Here is a 22,335-nt window from a genome sequence, read left to right on the forward strand (position 1 = left end):
ACCCCCCTGTCTCCAGCCAACCCCACACCCCGTGCCCTGCCTGCAGCCAGACCCTACCTCCAGTCAGCTCCTGCCCTGCCTCCAGCCAGCCCCATGTCCACTGCTGCCCTGCAGTTCCCAGGGCAGTAACCCTGCACACCTGCTTCAACGAGGGGGGCAGGGAGCAGCTGGGACGAACATGTGTGAAATGGTCATTAATAACCAATCAACAGCATATATGGTGCAATGTACATAATATATAATTGTATTATTTATACAGTTATGGAAAGTAAATAATACATGAAAGAAATAAGAGGCTTTTTTTTCCACTTTTTTTTTTTTAAGTCATCCCTGCCAGGGCCCCACCGAAAATGTTCGAATTGGGCCCCGCACTCCCTAAAGGCGGCCCTGTAGCTGACTCTTCCAAGTGATTTGTAAAATCAAAAATCAAAACTAGACTGCTGATCTGCCAAAGCTGGACCATCTTCCCCGCCATCGCCTGCCTCACTGGATCCCAAGCCAGAGAGTAACCCCCCCATGTCCCGTACTTATTTCTTCCAGTGGTTCATTATTAGGGTGACCAGCCAGCAAGTGTGAAAAATCGGGACGGGGTGGGGGGTAATAGACAAAGCCCCAAATATCGGGACTGTCCCTATAAAATTGGGACATCTGATCACCCTCTTTATCTTCATGGTTACACAATTGGGCCTTATTTCCACCTGAGCGCAGCTAGCTTCTGCTTCTAGCTCTTGGCTCTTATTCTGCCTTGGCTGGACTGAAGAGCCCCCTGCTGTCACAAATCCCCCTGTCTAGACACTTATGGGTCACGAGCAAGGCATGGATGTAGCTCTTTAGTCTCTGTAAGGGACATGCTGTGGTCGGTGCGACGGTGCTAGTTGTGTCCGGCCCAGGGAGTTCTCTAGTGGGTGATGCTAGACTCACCCCAAGAGCACTGCTGGGCTTGAGAAATCCGTCTGCCCCTTCCTGCCATTTGTGGTGCTGGTTACTGAGCAGCTGCTTCTCACTCACTGCAGGTGCCAAGTTGGATGACTTTGCTGACTTCACTTCATTTGGTCTGGCCACAGCTCTGCTGCTGCAGGCTCACGGGATCCTGGATGGTTTGCTGGCTATTGTCTATGTACTCGCAGTCTTTTCCCGCTTGTGCTTCTTCTCGAGTGGTAAGTGCACGGTCTCCCTTTCTTTGCGTGGGGCTGGAGCATGGCTACAGCCAGTAATAAAAGAGTGTAAGTAGGCTGAAAAGTCCATCACCTCACCTTCTAGTTGTAGGAATTTATTCAAGGTTCTGTTCTAGTCTCTGCTAACATGGGCTGGGCAGCACCTCCTGCTGGGAGGAAATGGAATCAGACAAAAGTGCCGGTCTTGCTTTTTGAACTCCTGTAGCTGAGAAGCAGCCATGCCCTGTGAGTTTCTAAACAGCACAGACTCATTGGTTCTATTTCATACCCACTGCTGCAAGTGATGGCACCTGTGTGTGTGACAGTGCTTGGAGGTGTGGGAAGCCCCAGTCATGGATCTGTGCCGCTGGGGAGGAGGGAGAACAGGTCAGCACCTGGCAGCTGGGGAGCAGTAGGAAGGGTTCAGACTCGCAGGGCCACCGTGTTCTCCTTGTGGAGTTTCCTGGTTTCTCTGTCCCACTCCAGCAGAAGATATAGTGGGAGAGTGGGGGTGAGATGCTGTGTATGTGTTAAGAGACTTTCAGCTTTAGTGTCTCTCTTTGTTATTAACAACACACTAAACTTTCAAACCTGTATCAGTGACCTGTCCTCTTCATTCTTTACTACTGCCCAATTTTTGTGTCACCTGCAAACTTTATCCATGATGATTCTATGTTTTCTCCCAGGTTATTGATAAAAATGTGGGGGCAGGGCCAAGAACCAATCCTTGTTGGACCCCACTGGAAACACACCCACTTGATGACGGTTCCCCATTTACAGTTACATTTTGAGACTATACATTAGCCAGTTTTTAGTCTATTGAATGTGTGTCGTGTTGATTTTATATTGCTCTAGTTGTTGAATTAAAATGTTGTGTAGCACCAAGTCACATGCTTTACAGAAGTATACGTAAATTACATTAGCAGTGTTATAAATGTGGTTAATAAAAATAGTCTCATCAAAATATCAAGTTAGTGAGACGGGATCTATTTTCCATAAGCCCATGTTGATTTGCATTAATTACATTACCTCCTTTTAATTCTTTATTAATAGGGTCCCATATCAGCCACCCCAATATCTTAGCTGGGTTGATGTTGGGCAGACAGGCCTACAACTACCTGGGTCAGCCTGTTTACCCTTTTTAGAACTGGCCCAACATTGGCTTTCCTCCAGTCATCTGGGATTTCCCCAGTGCTCCAAGACTCATTGAACATCTGCATTTTCCCTTCCAATAGCTGGAGTGAGAGAGCAACAAAAGAGAAGATAGAAGAGGGTGAAAAACTGTTGGGGAGTAGAAGAGAGGAAAGAAGAAAACAAATGTAGCTCTGATTGATCGAGGGGAAGGAGGGAGGAAAGTTAGCCAACGACTCTTTTTGGTTGTGATGCCTTTTCTCAGCATTGAGATACTGTGGTGATGGACACAGTATGCATTGGCTTGCTAAACCCAGGGTTGGGAGTTCAATCCTTCAGGGGGCCATTTAGGGATTTGGGGCAAAAATCTGTCTGGTGATTGGTCCTGCTTTGAGCAGGGGGTTGGACTAGATGATCTCCTGGGGTCCCTGCAACCCTAATATTCTATGGTACAGTATGAACTCCTAGATAGTTTGGTCCACTGTCTAGTCGTTGTTTTTCAGCTGAGGGAAATTAAAAATACATACAGTAAATGGTAAAATGTGATTTTAAGTTTTCATTTTTCTTATCTCAGATGTTACAAATAAAACAGGGAAAGAACTGTTCACATTTTTGGTTAACCTGTCCATGTGCCTTTTTAGGGCTGAACCAAGCATTCTCGTTTATTTCCCAGAATCCTCTGGCTTATAGCTTTGTGGCAATTTGAAAAGGAAAAGTCACCCATTCCTTCCTCTTCCTTGTAGGAATCCCTTTCATGTACCGAGGTCTGCCCTGTCCCTATGCTTCTTCCCTCCTGACTGGCACATACCTCTTGACCGGGGGCAATCTTGTGGTTCTACGGATTGTGGCCATGATAATGATCCTGTTCATGGTTGACCAGGGCTTCTATCCCCATGACAAAGTATTGGAGTCTCAGCTCTGGAAAAAGATGGTCTATGCAGGGGGTAAGTTTTAAAACAAACCAGCACAAAACCTTGGCTCAGTTGTTTCTGATAATACACAGAAGGGAGAAGGCATAGTGCTTGCCCTTCATTATCTAGTCCCTTCTTTGACTTCATTCTTCAGCCCAGCTGACGGAAAGGGTCAACTAATGTGAACCAGAGTTCTTGGAGCTGTATGAAAATATACATTTCTTTTTTGTACTGTAAACCTAAAATAGATATCTAGTGTATAAGTCCTTCAACATGTGTTTGAAACATGAGGGGGTTCTTACTCACCTGACTACAGGGTGTGCCTCTTAAAGAGAAGCAGAAATAAGAATACATGGAATTCCCATAGTGCCTGTCATCACAGACTTTGTGAATTCACGCTACAAAACGGGGAAGAGCATTTTCTCAGCTTTTAGGGATCAGCAAACAGGCAGAGGCACAGAAGTCATTTGCGTAATGTTACATAGTGGCCATGTTTTGACTAGGAATAGAGCCAGTTTCTCAACTCTCAGTTTCTATGATCAAACTCTTAGGTTGTGCTCCCTCCTACCTGAAATAAACCTAGATGATTCAGAAGCATAGCAAGTGTCATGCCAGATCCTATCAATGGTCCATCTAGCTCAGTTTCCTTTCTCTGGGAATGGCCAATACCAGATGTTTCAGAGGAAGGTGTAAAATACTCAGCAGCTCTTACTGGACAATTGCATTTTTCATTCACAGACGTTTTATGCAGTGCAATTTTGTGAGCTCTATTTTTGAAGAACTTTTCCTCAAGAACATCTAGTAAGAAGGGAATAAAAGAGAATTCAGTCTTCAGAACTGTGCTGTATTTCTGCTAGTTGATTGCTCAAATCAAATGTACTCCAACATATCCAGCCAATACCTCTATAAATCTCCACCTGAAATATTAATTCTGGGGTTTTATCAGCCACAGATAACAGACCCTGGCTTGTTTTGTTTTACAGAACCCCGAAATGGAGCCATGAAAGCAGCCAGACAATTATTTTGTCTGACTTATAGCCATGGCATGGAAACTGGTAGAAGCACAGAATTTGTGTGTATACAAAGGTGGGGTCATGAAACTAGTTCACCAGGCTGGCAGCTGCACTAAACACAGTGCTGCAGGAAGGCAGTGTGACAAGAGACAGTTTAAGTGATAAATCTTTGACGAGTAGAGAATCTGAGATGGGAATGGCATTACATCTGCTTCTAGCAGTATCATTCTCCGTGTTCGCTGTCACAGTCTTTAACACAACCTCTTTGAAGGCACTAGGCTTGTGCTTGTGTATAGAAGAGTGTCTGTGGCAGCTTGTACTTCCATGAATTATATATTTCTCTTTTAAGATCATGAAGTACATTATACATGGTGGCAGTGGCTCCTTTTGCCACAGAGTTACATGCTGTGAAAGGTGCAAGAGAAGACCAGATCATACTAAACAACCTGTCTCTGGTGTTTTTTAAAAGGACTTATTTCCAGCAGTGAGCAGAAGAATCCTCCAGGCTCAAACCTGCTAGAAAATCTTTCAGTGACAGAAAGGCAGGGATTTGGGGAAGTGCGTAAAATGCATATTTACATTTGTTAACCTTGTCAGTTGTATCTGACCTACTTTTGTGTGCTATTTTCTTGTTGCAGGTATCCTGATGGTTTTGTTCTCTTCCTATTCAATAGTCTCTCTCTACTATCTCATTTGGTCTACTACTTACATCTTCTTCCCAGTCGCCTTGTGGAGCTGCAAAGTTTAACTGCACGCTTGGTATCGTGTAGATGATGACAGCTTCACATGTCACCATGATAACCTGCCAAAGGCAACACCTGTGACCTAAATGAAGACTTATCCTGTGTTAACATCCATGAGTTGCCTAATCCTTACTAAAGGTTTCATCATTGCAATCATCTGTACTTGAAAGTAACAGCGACAGGATGTCTTGTCACTTCAAATAACACATTCAAACTGGAGTGGTAAGAAGTATCTGTGTTAACACAGCTCCTGCAGTTCCCCTGCGTGTTCAAAGTGTTCATGTAGTGCCTGCTCTCTGACACCACATGTAATAACTAACGTGAAGTTTAACGCTTGTTAATGGGGAAACTTCATTTAAACTCTCCCAGCTATTTGAGGATTTGCTGTAGATGTGAGTGTACATATTCCTTACAAAAAGATACTGTCTGGATTTAAGTTGAGAAATTCAGATTTTTATTATGCTTAAAATCATGAATTTACAAAGTTATTTGCTTCTTCTAGAATTGTAGGGCAGTAGACACCCACGATGGGGGTTCCTCTAATGACCCCATGGACCCAACCTCGCCTGTGGCTCTGGAAGAGGCCCAGGAAGGCTGAGATCAGTATCAGAAGCACTGAGATGTTGATTTGAAAACTGCTGCTTAACATCTTGACCCAGTGGGCCCAACCTGATTACGTGGGAGGGCCACAGGATCTTAAGCACGATCTTGGGTGGGCCAAACAGATTCGACAGATTTTAATCAGATTTCAAGGCACCTGTATTGATTTATATTTGAAGTCCAGCTTGTTTCTTATGTATTTAGCTAGGTTGTTTCTATGTACAGTATTGTCTGTTTACACACTTGTGTAAACTAAAATGATGTAAATGACAAAACGCTAATGAATCGGCCATTAGTATATTGTGTTGAAGCACGGTGTGGGCCTTATGAAATGCTCTGGTGGCCTGTAGGTTGGGCTTCCCTGTCCTAACCCAATGAAATGGCATGAAAATAGTTAGAGTAAGTTTATTTGTATATTTGTAATACACAGGAGAGCAAAGCAGATGGCTTTTTTCTTAATGGATCACTGAGGGCAGTTTGAAATTGCTCTCAAACCTTCTCAGCAACAGCATTTGCATTTGCACGAAAGATGAAAATGTCCTGCCCCTTTCCAGAGGTGGCACAGTGCAGGGGCACAGCTAGGAAATGTTGGTTTAGAAGAGCCAGTGACTAACTGAACATAAGCACATGGCTTACATTGAACCACCTAGTCCTATATTTTTGCAGACACTGTAGCTGGGCTTTTATCCTGCTCCAAGGGCCTTGGCTTCTCATCAGAGTTAGGCTGGGAAAACAGGTGTACCTAAAACATAGAGTAGTGTTGACTGTTTTAGATAATTATGAAATGTGAGATCTGTAGATTATAAATTGTAACCACTGACTACTCCAACACTCACATAGAAGTAATCAGACTAGCAAGATCATCTTGTACTTGAAACGTATCACCATACATCCAGCGTACCAGGCCAAAATCCCACTGCGGTGGGACCTTACCATTTCAGAGAATCCTGTGCTGAGGGAAGGAAAATTCTGACTATCTCACTACAAAGCACCTGCCTCTGAGAAGGGAAAAACGTCTTGCAGACCAAGGGATAAAGAATAACCTCTTCAATGTAGTTACTCCAGGATCCCAAACGTTTAAGTCTGTGGAGTTGCACCGGGTCTGAACTTGGCCCACGTGCAGCTTTGTTCTTTTACTGGAGTTGTACCTACTGAGGTAGGAATTTGGCCCACTGCATAAACTTCGCTGGTGAAGGGACTTTACCCAACTATGAATTATTTTGGTCATGTGAAAACCTCTCCCTGGACATAACTTGGACTGTCCCTGGGGGTTACAAGTCTGAGGCTCAAAACTTCACTCCAGAGACAGACCAGGGAAATTGACCAAATACCTACACACCTAGGTCAGTCCGGGCGTAGCTACTTCAAAGACTATAGCAAAACAGTAAAACAAACACTTGAGACCTGATTCTGATCTCTTTGCTATGGTGTCAATCTGGAGTAACACCACTGAAGTCAGACTAACATCTGGGTAAAGCTGGTGTCAGACCAAAATCAGGCCCTCACTGTTCAAGTTATGGCCTCAGTTGACAAGTTATGATCTGAGTATCATTCCGATAAAGAAATTTAATTAAAATAACCATTAGATTAACTAGGTTTTAACGTTGGTGTCCTTCTAATTAATGATTCAGTCAGAGTGCATTTGAAAAGAAAATAGCCAAACTACTAGGGTAAGATCCGTCTGCCTTAATTTTTTGACAAATGCATGTTCTTATAAAGGTTGAGGTTTTCTCACTTGAGCTGTCTGGGAATGGGGAAAGCGGGTCATGTAAGCACCTAGATTCTGCCTCCTACCTTCTCTAGGGTTGTGAAAATAAGCCTGACCTTCAAAGTGTGCTCCCGGAGGAGCAGCCTACTGAGAACTGCTGAAGTAAGTCCTGCACCTTGAAGCTTCCTCTCTAGAGGCCTGATCCTGTGAGACACTGAATGCCTCCCATGAGATGCAGTTGACTTCACTGGGAACTGAGAGGTGCTCAGCATTTCACAGTGCCAGACCTTGATATTTCTGCTCCGTTGTGTTCGAGTCTCGAAATGACAAATGAGTCACTTGCGTACCCCAGGAGGGCCCCTAGAGCAGTCCTTGCATTCACCAGTGCCAGTCGGGCACAATAGGATGTGGCAGCTGTTGCAGTGGGTCAAAGCAGAGGTGCACTTGACTTTTCAAGCCCTTGAGTCCCTAATTCTGATTGCATCCGCATCCTTAGAAGTATCTGAACTCGGTCCTGTTGGCTAGAGGGGGTAAAACTAGCCAGGCTGAACAGTGGCTTCCTAGCTGTGCTGAGAAATGCCTTGTTGGAGCCCTAGTCTCTCTCCCAGCCCCTGGAGGAGAGAGAGCCTAAGCTCAGGCATAGCCGCTGTGGCTGATTTGAGTGGCAGTGTATTGCTGCAACCTCTACAGCCAAAGAATGGCTCCATTATGAGGCCATGAGTATCCCAGTGGAGCAAGGAGAGAGAGTAGCTACGAATCAACCCATATGGTACCTTATCACAACATATGCAAAACTGGGGGGAAAACCAGAAGCTTTCCCATTAGGCATAGCCTTCACTCCCAGAGTGCTCTGGCTCTTCCCAAGTGTTTTTTAAACATGGCACCTGATCTGATGCTGTGACAACACCTGGCATTGTTTCCATGTCACCATCTTTTGTTGGCACAACTAATGGGTTTGAGAGAGTAAAAGCACCAAGCAAGAAGCTGCATGGCAAAGTGGACTGTAGCTCATCTGTAGCTGTGGGGTGCGAGACCGGAGACTGTCCCGAAGCTGTTCTGTTCTGGCAATTGAAATGTGAACACGAGAACACTTAATTGGCAGATGTATCACAAATGTACATAGTAATTTATTATAAGGAAGTAACTGTGGTGTGGGTTTTTATTGTTGAAGTCCTGAATATATTTTAAAGAGAATTAGGTCCATCCCCACCTGAATACTGTGGGGACAAAACTCTTTCATTTCTCCTCTATTGATCGAATCTTTGATGGGGAAGAAAATCATCTGTACCAGCTCTTTTAAAATATGACCTGAGGTCTTGATGTCCTGGAGTTCTATAATATGTTTATTTTTTACTGATCACTGTAGTGAAATGTATTTTATTTCTCCCCCCTGCATTTGCTTTATCTGGGGAAAGGGCACAGGAATGGAAAATTGTACTTGAAGTTCAATCTCTGGAAATAAAATTTTGGGGAAAAACATCCAATGCTGTGCTTTGTTTGTAAATCTGTTTGCTCCTGGAAAGCAAAGAAGCTGGAGACTGAAAGCATGTGAGGAAAATCTTCCACAGTTCTTGCCTTCAAACACAGGCATCTGTGGAATACAACTCTGCTCACTGTAGCTTGACAAACGTGCATTCCCTGCGTGGCTGGGTGTTGGCAGAACGGCTTGTTTATTAGCATGCAAAGAGGTACAGCAAACGTTCCCATGGGAGACTTGAATTCCAGTGTTGTCACATGACACCACTGCTAAAACCAGACCAGAGAACACTCCGGAAGGTACCAGTCAGGAGATGGAGCAAAGGATAACCTAGTCAAACTGCTTCCTAGCTCTGTTGCTGACTTGCAGTGTGATCTTGGTGAAGTCTCTTAGGCCAAAAGAATTTCTCCGAAATCCATATTTCTTTATGGATCCAAGTTTAGAAATAGCATCAACACATCTACCCCCTACTTTCCCTGTATGTTTTAAAAAAAAAAACCCAAATCCCTCCTTTTTATAAATGTGCTTTGAAAAGCCAGTATTTATCAAGCAGTTTTGGCCTGGTCAGTATTTTAATAGCACACAACTTCCGCCTTATTGCAGGAGACTGTTGTTGTTTAACGCTGCACTTACAGCAGAAACAAGGCTGTTTTGAAAAGCTGATCGCAGCCATAATAAAACCATTGCTGCTACCAAGGAGCAGCAACATGACAAACACACTGGTCATAAAGCCAGAAGCGTCCACTATGGTCACTGAGCCTGCCCTGTAAAATACAGATCATAGGACGTCCCTGAATTAACCTGTATTCAAACTAGAGCAGAGCTCAGAAAAACATGCCATCTTGAATTAAAAATTGCTAGTGATATAGAACAGAGGAGTCTTCAGTCTAGCAGACAAAAGTATCACCAGATCCAAGGGGGAAGCTGAAGCTAGACAAATTAGACTGAAATAAGGCCCAATTTATTTAATAGTGAGGGTAACCCTGTCACAAGGAGAGCTTGCTTCTCATGCTCCCAGAAAGCATTAAGTCATATATGGCACTGTTTGACTTGGCCTCACCTCGGGGAGAAGTAAATGACTTAGCCAAGGAGGAAATCTGCTTTGCCCTGCAGGCGTTGTGCTATCAGCTGAATATAATTCCCTGCAATGGCTAAATTCATCCCTAATACTAAAGGCTGAGAAGCGTTGCCAGGGATAAATTAGCCCCTTTTGGTTAATGATAAACATCACCATCTCCCTAGCTGGAGGTAATTCATATAACCATACAGATTTGTCAAAAAAAAAAAAAAAAAGGACTTATTGGGCTTTATGATCAAAGCTCGTCAGTCAGAGATGGGGCCAGTGTTGGCTGTGCCAGCCATTTTAACAACATTCCCATCATTGGCAAAGAACATTGCTTTACAGTTGGCCATACAAAGGCTGTATTCTTGGTTTTGCTTCAACGTGATCTTAACATTGGCGTAAGGACACATTTTGTTCCAGTTTTGATTGTCAGCGTGGTCTTGGCAGAATTTAATCACATTTCTCTTTTTCTTTCAGATGCTACTTTGGTTGTGTGAAAACATCTTGGTGATTGGGTGGTACTGACAGCACACAGTAGAGAAAGATATTAGATTATCATCAGCTATTACTGGTGCTTCAAACGTATCTTTTAGACGAGCTTGTTCAAGAGCAGGTCCATCAAGAGAGACCTGTTCCTCTATTGACTGGGGCAAGTGTGTACTTTGTCAGGAAGCCATAGGTGCAGAGTTGATTAATCCAGCAGACTCAAAAAGAGAGCATGTCGGATGTGGCTATCAAACTCTACTAGAAGACATCAGATGTTCCCATAAGCTGAAGGCACATCCCACATCCACAGACAAATGTATATTAGATGATGATGTGATACATGAAGGGGTTGGGGGAGTAACTCTCTTTGATGGACACCCTGTAATACAAGCCTGGAGTGGCCAGTATTAATTTTAAAAATCCTTGTGCGCCCCCACTTCCTGCACTCCGCGTGACAGAGTGGGGATTCAGCCTTGACACTTTAGGCTTGTATTACACCCCCAAGACTACAGCTTTTCTCTGACCTTGGCTTGGTAAATGCTGTCACCACCCAAATGTAAAAAAAAACCAAACAAAAACTTGGACCAAGGAAGGCACACTTAGGAATTGCTCCCTGTGGAGTACCCTCAAGCCCTTTCACCCCCCCATCCCTGGGAAGAGCTGAGAGAGAAAACAAAGGAAATTTGCTGTTGCCACCAGCTAATCAAACAGCATGTGCACAAACCTCTTAGGACAGCAAAAATCCAACCCTGTTCTTAAAAAGGTAAATTTTATTGAAAACAAAAGAAAGAAAATACATCTGGAATTTAGGCTTTTGCTAAATTTTAAAAGAGCAATTCCAAAAATAAAGCACCCCAAGTAGCTTTCTTGGGGGTTCAGCTTAAAGTTTACAAGCAAAATAAAAAATAAACCTGATTGTGTCTAACTAAACATTCCTTTGAGGTAAGGAAGATGAATTTTCATACCTGGTTCAAGCCTTACACAGCATTGCTGCTCCATCCCTGCAGCCTAGAGAACAATAGAGAAAGGGAAAGTTTCTTTCCCAATTTTAAAAAGTTCCAGCCTTCCCATTGGCTCTTTTGGTCAGGTGCCCACTCCTTCTCTTTTACCTGTGGGCTTGTTAACCCTTTACAGGTAAAGCAACCAGAGAACAGACCAAGAGGTATTTTACAGCTAACTGGCTGGCTGGGTGTCCATCAAAGGAAGCTACTCCCTCCCCCCCTTTATGTATCACAGATGGTGATGGCACTGAAAAGTCTTTGAACGGTAACAATGGATGTTGGTACAAATCCTCTTTGTCAAGTTTAAAAAGAACAAACTTATAACAGCTGAGGGGGGAAAGGCTGAGAAAGCTGTGGTTCACACTGGTGAGCTGCAGGGAAAGAAACTCGTTTAAGTGACCAACACAAAGTGTCTCCAGAAAAAGAAGCGTGCTTTATTTGTGAAATGAACATACCATCAGAAGATCTGCATGAAGTTTCTACCCTGGCCATAGATCTTCAAGTCCACAGACATGCAGTTCAGCTGGCAGATCAGTGCTTGCAAAAGTAAGGCTTTGTCTACACTGGCAAATGAAAGACAAAACTTTTCCCATTCAGAGATGTTAAAAAAACACACCCTGAAAAACAAAAGTTTTGTCGACATGAAGTGCTGGTGTGAACAGTGCTTTGTCGGCAGGAGTGCTCTACTAGAAATCTTTGAGGGGGTCAACAAGTATGTGGACAAGAGGGATCCAGTGTGCTTAGATTTTCAGAAAGCCTTTGACAAGGTCCCTCACCAAAGGCTATTAAGCAAAGTAAGCTGTCATGGGATAAGAGGGAAGGTCCTCTCATGGATTGGTAACTGGTTAAAAGATAGAAATAAAGGGTAGGAATAAATGGTCAGTTTTCAGAATGGAGAGAGGTAAATAGGGTGTCCCCAGGGGGGTCTGTTCTGGCCCAGTCCTATTCAACATATTCCTAAATGATCTGGAAAAAAGGGTAACACATGAGGTGGCAAAATTTGCAGATGACACAAAACTACTCAAGATAGTTAAGTCCCAGGCAGACTGCGAAGAGATCTCACAAAACTGGGTGACTGGCACTAAAATGGCAGATGAAATCAATGGTGATAGATGCAAAGTGATGCACATTGGAAAACAGAATCCCAATTATTACATATAAATGATGGGGGCAAACTAGCTGTTACCACTCAAGAAAGAGATCTGGAGTCATTGTCGATAGTTCTCTGAAAACATCCACTAAATGTGCCGCGGCAATCAAAAAAGCAAACAGAATGCTGGGATCATAAGAAAGGAACAGATAAGAGACAAAAAATCATATTGCCTAAATATAAAATCCATGGTACGCCACATCTGAATACTGTGTGCAGAGGTAGTCGCCCCACTCAAATAAGATACATTGGAATTGGAAAAGGTTCAGAAAAGGTCAACAAAAACTATCAGGGGCAGACAGCATCTGCCATATGAGGAGACATTAGTAAAACTGGGACTGTTTCAGCTTGGAAAGAAGAGACAAGGTGGGATATGAGTGAGGTCTCATAAAATCATGGCTGGTGTGGAGGAAAGTAAATGAAGTGTTATTTACTCTCTTCTCATAACACAAGAACTAGTGGTTACCAAATGAAATTAATTAGCAGCAACATTTAAACAGCAAAGGAAGTAATTTTTTTCACACAACGCACTCAATCTGTGGAACTCCTTGCCAGAGGATGTTGTGAAGGCCAAGACTATAATAGGGTTCAAAAAAGAACTAGATAAATTCATGGAGGATAGGTCCATCAATGGCTATTAGCCAGGATGGACAGGAATGGTGTCCCGAGCCTGTTTGCCAAAAGCTGGGAATGGGTGATGGGATGGATCACTTGATGATTCCCTGTTCTGTTCATTCCTTCTGGGGCACCTGGCATTGGCCACTGTTGGAGGACAGGATACTGGGCTGGATGGACCTTTGGTCTGGCCCAGTATGGCCGTTCTTATGTTCTTAACTGAAGTATGTCCAGAGGTGCCAGGGCTATGAACTGCCAGGCCCAGAGGTGCTGAGGCTAAGCCCTAGCAAGCCATGGCACAAATTAAGCAGTGTTTGTACCACAACAAAGCTCAAGAAATGCCTTTCCCAGTCTATGTTGGTCTGACACTTTATGCGCAGACTGAAATAAGTGAACTAGTAGAAACTTCTTTAAACTTGGATTGTCCATCTCCTGTGACAGAGCACTGGCTATCGCTGCCAGCATGGCAAATATGCATGCCAACACTTCAAGAATGAGAATGCAGGCTGCCCTCTAAAGCTTTGTGCTAGTCTGTTCATTGCTGTGGCCTTAAACACAGACCACAATCCCAGCTTCACCACGGCAAGACTCCTTCCATGGAACTGGAACGCACTTTTTCAGCATCCCAGTACTCAAATGGAGGGAGTTGTCTGTGAAATTCCCACCCTGGGCTGTGAGATGGCAGCATCAGTGAAGACGACTATATCATCACTTCCTGATGATATAGTCTTCACAATTGTCTTTCCATTGATCTTGCAGAAAACCAGTGCTCCCATCCCTGCTGCACATGCTGACGGACAGCTCATTACACAGGCCCTGTAAGGAAAATGCAAACGGCTTGAACAAGTAAAGCAAGCAGCAAGTCTGGATACCTTCAGTGGAGATCAAGACATTTCCGGGACAGCTTATCAGGCCAGCAAACAACTAGTGCAAGACTTCACCCCAGCCTGCACTACACTTCTTCCCTTCCTTCCAGACGACTGTGAGCCCGGGGAGGCTGATTGTTTGGTTAATAGAGAGAGCTGGATAGTGGAGGCTCAAATAAATGTGGTTCTACTGTATAGCAATAAAACCTTGTGTTCAAGTGATACTTGTATATATTGTGGCTAGGAAAACGAAAGTTCAGCATTTCATTCAAGTTTTTTTATTTGAGAATTTTAGTTTTTTATCAAGGATAACTAGGATCCCTGGTGACAATCCCTTTTCTGAAAATCTTTAGTAGGGCATGCCCTAAGACTCTAGCAAATCTCATGCTTTTATCGTAAAACCTGCAATTCTTTCACAAATCTGATCAGCTAATAATCATCTGATCATAACAACGGGGACTTCCCGGCAGGAAAGCTGCCTGAAGGGCTGTGATCTCCCTCACCTCCCAGTTATTAGCCTCTTCAGACACGGACTTCCAAAGCTGCAAAGCCACTCCCAGATGAACATATCACTTTCCTTCACTGCTCACATCAGCAGCATATCCCTGTATTTCAGCATGACCTTCCCAGCAATGCCATTTCCTAATTTGTATGTTCTTGCTGGTCCCTTTGGATCAGTGTTCCTGTAGAACAGACAACAAAGTTTCTTTCATAATAAATCAGTACTGAGTAGCCTGATTTTCTGCCCATGCTGTTTAGCTCCCCCAAGGCTATCCCCTCACAGCAGATAAACTGGGGTGGGGAATTCGAAGAGAAGGTTTTATTGCCATGGGCCTAGGGTGCTCCCATTCATAAGAGCAGGAGTTGGCAGTAAATGACCACAAGTTTCCTGGAAAACATTTATAGCTCCTCCTGCTCCCATAGATTTTCTTTAAGGTGTTTATTTTGCTTTGTTTCATCCTATTTTTCATTCTCTCTTCCTCTTTGAAGTATCTTTTGCTCAGAGGTCTCTACCAGACCAAGACAGTTTGGACTTTTCTATGGTAGTATGTGGAATCAGGGTGGATAAAAATCAATTGGATTTTTTTTAATTTAAATCGGATTTTTTTGATAAAAAGATTTTTTCCTCAAAAAGCAATCTAAAGATAGTTTTAATTAAGATACATTATTGCTCAAAGATATCTCATCATGGAATAAGGATTATATACTATCTAATTCTATAGAATCAGACAATATATTCATGTCATGTTTAAGAAAAGTTTTGTAAATGAGTCCCAATAGTTCATGCATTAGGGACCCAATCTTATGGGATTCCAGGGGCTTCTGTAGAGATTATTTAGGTTAATCTTTCTATCTACCCAATGGGACTCAGTGCTCAGTCTAGAAGATACCATCAGAGATGCTTATTTTTGCAGTTCTCAGACTGTGGATTTGTGTCTCCAAAGATAACATCCTTGTTAACAGCAAAAATGTTTTAAAATAAATAAATAATATATAGAGGTGAGAAATAACAGACTTCAACCCTATTCGCCCTCTGCGAATTTGTGTACACAGAGTCAATCCCTTACCTCTCTCTAAAAGTGCAGTTTCAAAAAGTTCAATGACTAGAAGATTGGCGGGGGCGGAATAGATCTGGACAAGGAGAAGAAGTCTGGAGATAAATGTGAGAAGGGAGGGACAGACAAGAGAAACAAAAGTGAAACTGTTTGAGCAGCATATTCCACAAGTCTTGAGGTCATTCTGAGTGTAGCCTTCATTGATTTGAGATCTGCCATAGCATTCTCTCACTAGAAGGGAAAACCTATACTGGCAGCAGGCCGTAAAAGAGACCCAGTTTGGGAATATTTTCATGAAGTTCCTCTACCTGTGGGTAGGACAGGCATGGTGCAAAATGCAAACAGTGGAACAAAGAAATGCAAGGCCTGGTTGGCCAAATGAAACATCATCATGAGAAGTGTTCCTTCTCAAGAGGAAGCTGCCTTGAAGATGATGAAAGGAACATGTCTGAACATGCAGGATCTTCAGATTGGTAAACTTTTTTATTTCATAGACTTGAATTCTCATGTTTGAACAAAAAATATAGCTGTTACTCTATGGTACTATCATTTTAGAAGCAGTTGTGAAAAAAATAAATAGCTGAAATAGGCAGACCTTCTGTCATAAGTAGATAGGTAAGGTAAGGGTTAAGTTTCTTTTACCTGGAAAGGGTAACCAAACACCTGACCAGAGGACCAATCAGAGAACTGGATTGTTTAAAGTCAGGGGCGGGAATTTGTATACTCGGGGTCTTTTTTGTTTTCTCGGCTGTGAGTAAACAAGGTTTCCTCCTAACTCCTTCTTATCTCAAATATTATACCAAAAGTCTGTGAGTACAAAGGAACCCAAAGCAATTCGGCTGTGAGGAGCTTTGGGTTGTATTTACAGATGTGGATTGCTGGGTCTTTGTTGTTCCTCGGCTGTGAGGAACAAGCTACCTTGCTGATTCCAATCTTCTTCTCATTCTACTAAGGGGCAGTGAGTACAAAACGGGAACAAAGTAAAATCGGCTATGATATGCTTTGCTTTGTACTTACTGTGTGTGATTGCTGGTCTATTTAAATTGGCTATTTTTTAAATCAGACTGGGGTATTCAGATTTTCTTAAGTAGGAGCCTGTATAAATGTTTATGCAAGTTATTAGTCTGTATTGTCTCTTTTTCTATATAAAGCTTTCTTTTTTTCAAAACTTGTGGAAGTTTCTTTTTCTAGTAAGGCAGAGAAAGTGTAACCTCTGTATCAGGTACCTGTCTCCCTCACGGGAAGGCAGGCACGGGGAAAGGCAAAGCCAAGCTGTTGGTATTTTGCATCTCAATTGTCCTGAGGGTAGAGAACGCTTATCTCTTGGGAAGCAGAGAAACCGGTTTCTTGATACTCGCAGGCTAGACCAAGAGGCAAGCCTGGGAAGGAGGGGGGAAGGGGTTTTCTCCCCTGCTTTTAGCATCCAAGGGATTTGGAATCTGGGTGTCCCACCAAGGGAGGGTTGGGGACACCAGAGAGAGGAAAGGGGGGATCAGGCCCTATCAATTCCTGATCTGGTGGCAGCCTATCAGATCTAAGATGGAGATTAAGCTTAGAGAACTTCATGCGAGTACCTTATATTTGAACTCTAATGTTCAAATTGAGGATTAATACTTGACACCTTCCTTTTACAAATTCACCTTTAAAGTAGTGAAGTGAATGCAATGAGTAACACTAAATGAGCAATATGGGAATAATAATTAAATAACTGCACTGACTTATTTTGTTTAGGAGAATCCATCCACAACATACAGGATTCTGAAGACTATCTACCTTCAAGATCACTATCATTTTCTATAGTTTCCGAGTTATCTGCCAATGGTAGTGTTTCAGTCACATCATGTATGTCACTGAGCCCGCAGTATATCACCTGTAGCAAAAAAGAAAAAAAAAATCTCCATTATCCAGACCCAACCATAGATAAGTTTATGATAAGAACCAGCAAATTACAAAAAGGGCTAATTGATGAAATAACAGCCCGGTTTGTTTATGCAACAAACTCTCCTTTCCATACGATTGAGTACCCACACTTCATTAGCATGGTTCAATCATTAAGACCAGGATACAGTCCACCCAATAGAGCAGATGTCGCAGGCAAATTGCTGGATAAAGGAAGAGAAATTGAGCAGTGTGCAAAAGATCTAGAGGGTAAAATTGTTAACCTGAGTCTTGATGGGTGGAGCAATGTCCACAATGATCCTATTGTATGTGCTTGTGTGACAACAGAAGAAGGGAATGTCTTCCTTACAGAAACAACTGATACATCAGGAAATGCACACTTAGCAGAATACTTACAAGTAGTAGCAGTAAAAGCTATAACAAACTGTGAAAAAAAATTCAAATCTCTAGTATGCAGCTTGGTCACAGACAATGCTTCAAATGTATCCACGATGAGAAGAAATTATTTAGAAGAGAGTCCCAAGCTAATAACATACGGTTGCAGTGCTCATTTGATGCATCTCCTAGCCAAAGACTTCAGTGTTCCAGAAATAAAGACTAATGTTGTTGAAATTGCAAAACACTTCCATAACAACCACTTTGCAGCAGCTGCTCTGAAAAAAAATCACTACCACAAGACGTGTGAGGGACTGCAATAGTGGACTGTTTTTAGCACTACATCAAGAAGTGGCCTAATCCGATGATCATGAAAAAACAGATGGCACTGTCACAGCCAAAGTTCTCAGCCTTGGGCTTAAGAGAAATGTTGAACACATGCTGAGTACCTTGAAGCCTATTTCTGTGGCCTTGAACAAAATGCAGGGAAATCGCTGTTTTATTGCTGGTGCTGTTGAAATCTGGAAGGAACTGAGTGAGATCTTAAAAAGAGAAATATACAATGACAGAGTGAAATTACAAGCATTAAAAAAATGAATGGGACAAGCACTATCTCCAGCTCATTTTCTTGCAAATATTCTCAATACTCAGCATCAGGTTCAAACCTTAATTGCTGAAGAAGAGGAGTTGGTTATGACATGGATATCCAGCAATCATCCCTCCATAATGCCAACTATAATAAACTTCAGAGCTAAGAGTGAACCATTCAAGAAACATATGTTTGCTGATGATGATTTCAAGAAAGTCACACCAGTGAACTGGTGGAAGTCACTTAAGCACTTGGATTCAGAGACTGTTGAAGTGATAATCTCACTTTTAACAGCAGTAGCTTCTTCTGCTAGTGTAGAAAGAATATTTTAGAACATTAGGGTTGGAAGGGACCTCAGGAGGTATCTAGTCCAACCACCTGCTCAAAGCAGGACCAATCCCCAGACAGATTTTTACCCCAGTTCCCAAAATGAAGGTGAAGATGACAATGAGTTAGCTGCAGAAGCCAATATTTTAAGTTTCTCATGTTGACCTGGCTGACATAGTCGATTTAATTTTTTTTTTTAAAATATTTCATTTAACTATTTTAGTTAAAAAACAATTTTAACAAAAACAAACCTGATTTTAAAAAAACTTGAATGTTTAACTAATTCAAAAATCATATGCTTGTTTTTTTGTTAAAATATTATATGTTTGCTGTTGAAGAAAAAAATCCAGAATACATAACGTTGTTGTTTTAGTTAAATAAACAATTTAAATGTCTGTCTGGTGACGTTCTCCTCCTAAAACAGCATGGCAAGAAAATCCTCCAAATATTAATGATTAACCTGTTGAATTGGAGAAAGTTCACTTCCCAATGACTTCATAAACATCTACTTCAATTACCTTTGGTAAATGAAATAACCAATCATTCATTTTCTGATATAGCTGTAAAACTAATCTGAAAAGTCTTCAAAATAAATCACTTTAAAAATGTATAGTGTGTACCTTCTAAAAATGAAACCTACATCTATCTCTGAGTTGTGAAGAATATGTATTAAGGTTATAACAACCAACAAGAATACCCTTTTATGTAGAAATCCATGATTAAATTGAGTCTTCCAGACTAGTGATTTAAGTCATGATTTTAATCAATTTGATTGAAATGAAATCCACCCTTTGTGGAATGCAGGAGTTTATGCACTTATCAGAGGGAGATTTATTCCACAAGTGCTTATGCTCCTAGCAATAAGGTTCTTCAAACTCACTGATGCTGTAAAGACAGACATTTATACCAAAGGGCAAAGGCCAAGAAAGTGTTTGTGTTAACTGCACTGACACCAAGCTGTCTCCTCAACTATAGCCCCTGACTTGCCTAGGTTAATCAAACCTGCCTACTAGAGTCAAGCTTATCAAAGCCCAGAACCCCCATCGGTCCAAAAAGTTGTCAGTTAATAACCAACTCTCTCTAAACCTGTCCACCCCTTTCTATTTTGTAATGACTGGGAAGGGATAGTTTCTCCATCTCTTCACATTTTCAGATCAAAACTGGATGCCCTTCTAAAAGATCTGCTTTAGTAAAAAAAAAAAAAATTGTTGGGCTCAGTACAGAAGTAACTGGATGAAATTCTCTCACCTGTGTTAAGCAGGAGGTCAAACTACATGACCTAATGTTCCCTTCTGCCAGAACCCATATAGACAAGGACTAATCATCTATAGGACAATCTGTCCCACCATTTTATAGTCAGCAGTGCTGAAGACATTAGTTCATGATGGACTGATTTAAATTACCAATTTTAATGATGATTTAAATCAGCAAGCAGGTAACCTTGATTTAAATAATCAATGTTAATAATGTTTTGCATTTCTACATTTTAGTTACTTGCCTAAAGAAAGATTTCATCTCATTGGTCAGTAACCATTACAACATGTTGATCTGCAACTAAATGTAGGCTTTATACAGTAACTCCTTCCTAAATGTTGTAGTTATGTTCCTGAAAAATGTGACTTTAAGCAAAACAATGTTAAGCAAATCCAATTTCCCCATAAGAATTAAATGTTAGGTTCCAGGGAAATTTTTTTCCCTGAAGCCTATATATATATATATATATGTGTGTGTATGTGTGTGTGTGTGTATATACACACACACACACACACAGTATACGTTTTAAATAAACAATTTAATACTGGTACACCACAATGATGATTGTGAAGCTTGGTTGAGGTGGTGAAATCAGAGGGTGGATATTTCCCAGGGAATGGCTTACTGCTAAATGATGAACTAACAGTCAGCTGAGCTCTCAAGGGTTAACCCATTGTTGTTAATGTAGCCTCACACACTACAAGGCAGCAGGAATGAAGGGAGGGGAAACAGCATGGCAGAGAGAAGCAGAGACACACACCGTGTGTGAAAGAGATATGCATTGCCCTGTTAAGTACGCTCACCCCACTCTTAAGTTGATCAGCAAGTTGAGACAGAAGCTGCTGCCAGGAAGTTCCCTCCATCCTGAGCCCTGTTGTGTGTACGTCCCCCCTCTTCAGTGAAAATGGGGTAAGTGAGGGATAGGAGCAGGGGCGAGGGGGAAACCCTAACATTAACCCCCCACACACATGCACGAACAAAGCAAGCAGGAGGCTCCGGGGAGCAGCTCCAAGGCAGAGGGCAGGGGCAGCACATGGCAGTGGGGGGAGGGACAGCTGAACTGCTGGCAACTGATAGCCTGCTGAGCAGCTGCCGCACAGGAAACTTAGGGGAATGGGGAGCTGATAGGGGGGCTGCTGGTCCACCCTGGTTCCAAGCCCCCACTAGCTCGCTCCAAAGGGCTGCTTTTCCTGCAAGCAGTGGACAAAGCAGGTGGCTGCCAAACAATGTTATAAGGGAGCATTCTACAACTTTAAATGAGCATGTTCTCTAACTGATCAGCAATGTAACAACGTTAACTGGGACGACTTTAAGTGAGGAGTTACTGTACTAAACAGTGCTGCTTTTTTCTAACCAGGAAGATACCTTAGCTATACACATTTAAGCAATTATGTAGCATAACGTACATTTATTCATATTTTTTACCTTTTTATTATGGTAGAAAATGGCAAATGATGCATTTCTTATTTACTAGATGCTTGGGATTTTTTACTTGTGATTTGTCAAGCTCTATTTCAATGGAAATTCAAATAAAGCTGCACAAAAATAGCATTTAAAAATTACTTAAATCTACCTTAAACAGTGCTGGGTACATCAGGAAAAAAATTACCAAAACGGTTTGCATTTAAAACTGATTAAATGAAGGAAGCGTTATCTAAAGTTAGTGAATTGAACTGATTGTTCCTGGTCACTACATTATTCAAGATTTTAGAACTAGTAGATCTCATCCTCTCACACCTAATTTGTATTCATAGATTGAAAGAGGAAAACAAAACTTTCTTGCTTTGTCAACTCCCAATTGGTTTCTTAATTTTGAATGAACTAGCCATTGAAGTGAATTAGCTAAATACACAAAAATGAAGAAAATATTCTCTGTGCCTGCAGCATGGGCTACTGCTGACAAAAGCTGATTTAGCTCTTCAACAAACTCTGGTTCCAGGGACTTAGCCAGAAACTTCCCCCAGTTTAGCGGTTTGACTTTCTTTAAAATTTGACAGCAAACGTACTGCTTGCTATTTTTTGTATTTAATTTAATTGATTTTAAGGTACTATATGTTCAGGTCTTGATATAGATGTTCAATTTCAAATATAACTACATTTATTTTTTTAAAATAAATCTATTTAATTTAAATCAAAAACTGGATTTTTTATTTAAATCTGATTTTTGCAATATCTTTAATCACTTTAATCCTTAATTTGTATCCATCCTGCATCAGTCAGAGACACGGGGACACTCTTCTTTCACAAATCCTGGTCTTACAAACAGCGACACTTGTACTAAGTGACCATTCAAGCAACTGCCAAAGAGATGAGTAGTCTAATAAAGGTGACTGAATTTGACCTGGGAAGGTGAAGGGAATACAGTCAGAGGTTCAAGTTGATGCATGTTTTAAAAAACACTCATTTAACAAATACGT

General features: G+C 41.8%; 1 protein-coding gene and 1 long non-coding RNA gene across 6 annotated transcripts in view; both read left to right on the forward strand.

Annotated features, from left to right (window-relative positions):
* The window catches only part of TMEM269 (transmembrane protein 269), a 35,164-nt gene extending 26,425 nt beyond the window's left edge, over nt 1–8,739 (forward strand). For all 5 annotated transcript variants that reach the window (XM_032802746.2, XM_032802749.2, XM_032802744.2 and 2 more), the window contains 3 exons: nt 1,014–1,157; nt 3,029–3,229; nt 4,848–8,739. In XM_032802746.2, coding sequence (XP_032658637.1) covers nt 1,014–1,157; nt 3,029–3,229; nt 4,848–4,957 — 455 coding nt within the window. In that variant the 3' untranslated portion in view covers nt 4,958–8,739. The remainder of the gene's footprint in view (nt 1–1,013; nt 1,158–3,028; nt 3,230–4,847) is intronic.
* Nucleotides 1–22,335, forward strand: part of LOC142045874 (uncharacterized) — a 230,983-nt gene that overhangs the window by 70,137 nt on the left and 138,511 nt on the right. The gene's annotated exons all lie outside the window — the stretch shown is intronic.

This window comes from Chelonoidis abingdonii, chromosome 23 (genome assembly GCF_003597395.2).
Source record: "Chelonoidis abingdonii isolate Lonesome George chromosome 23, CheloAbing_2.0, whole genome shotgun sequence".
NCBI classification, from domain to species: Eukaryota; Metazoa; Chordata; order Testudines; family Testudinidae; genus Chelonoidis; species Chelonoidis abingdonii.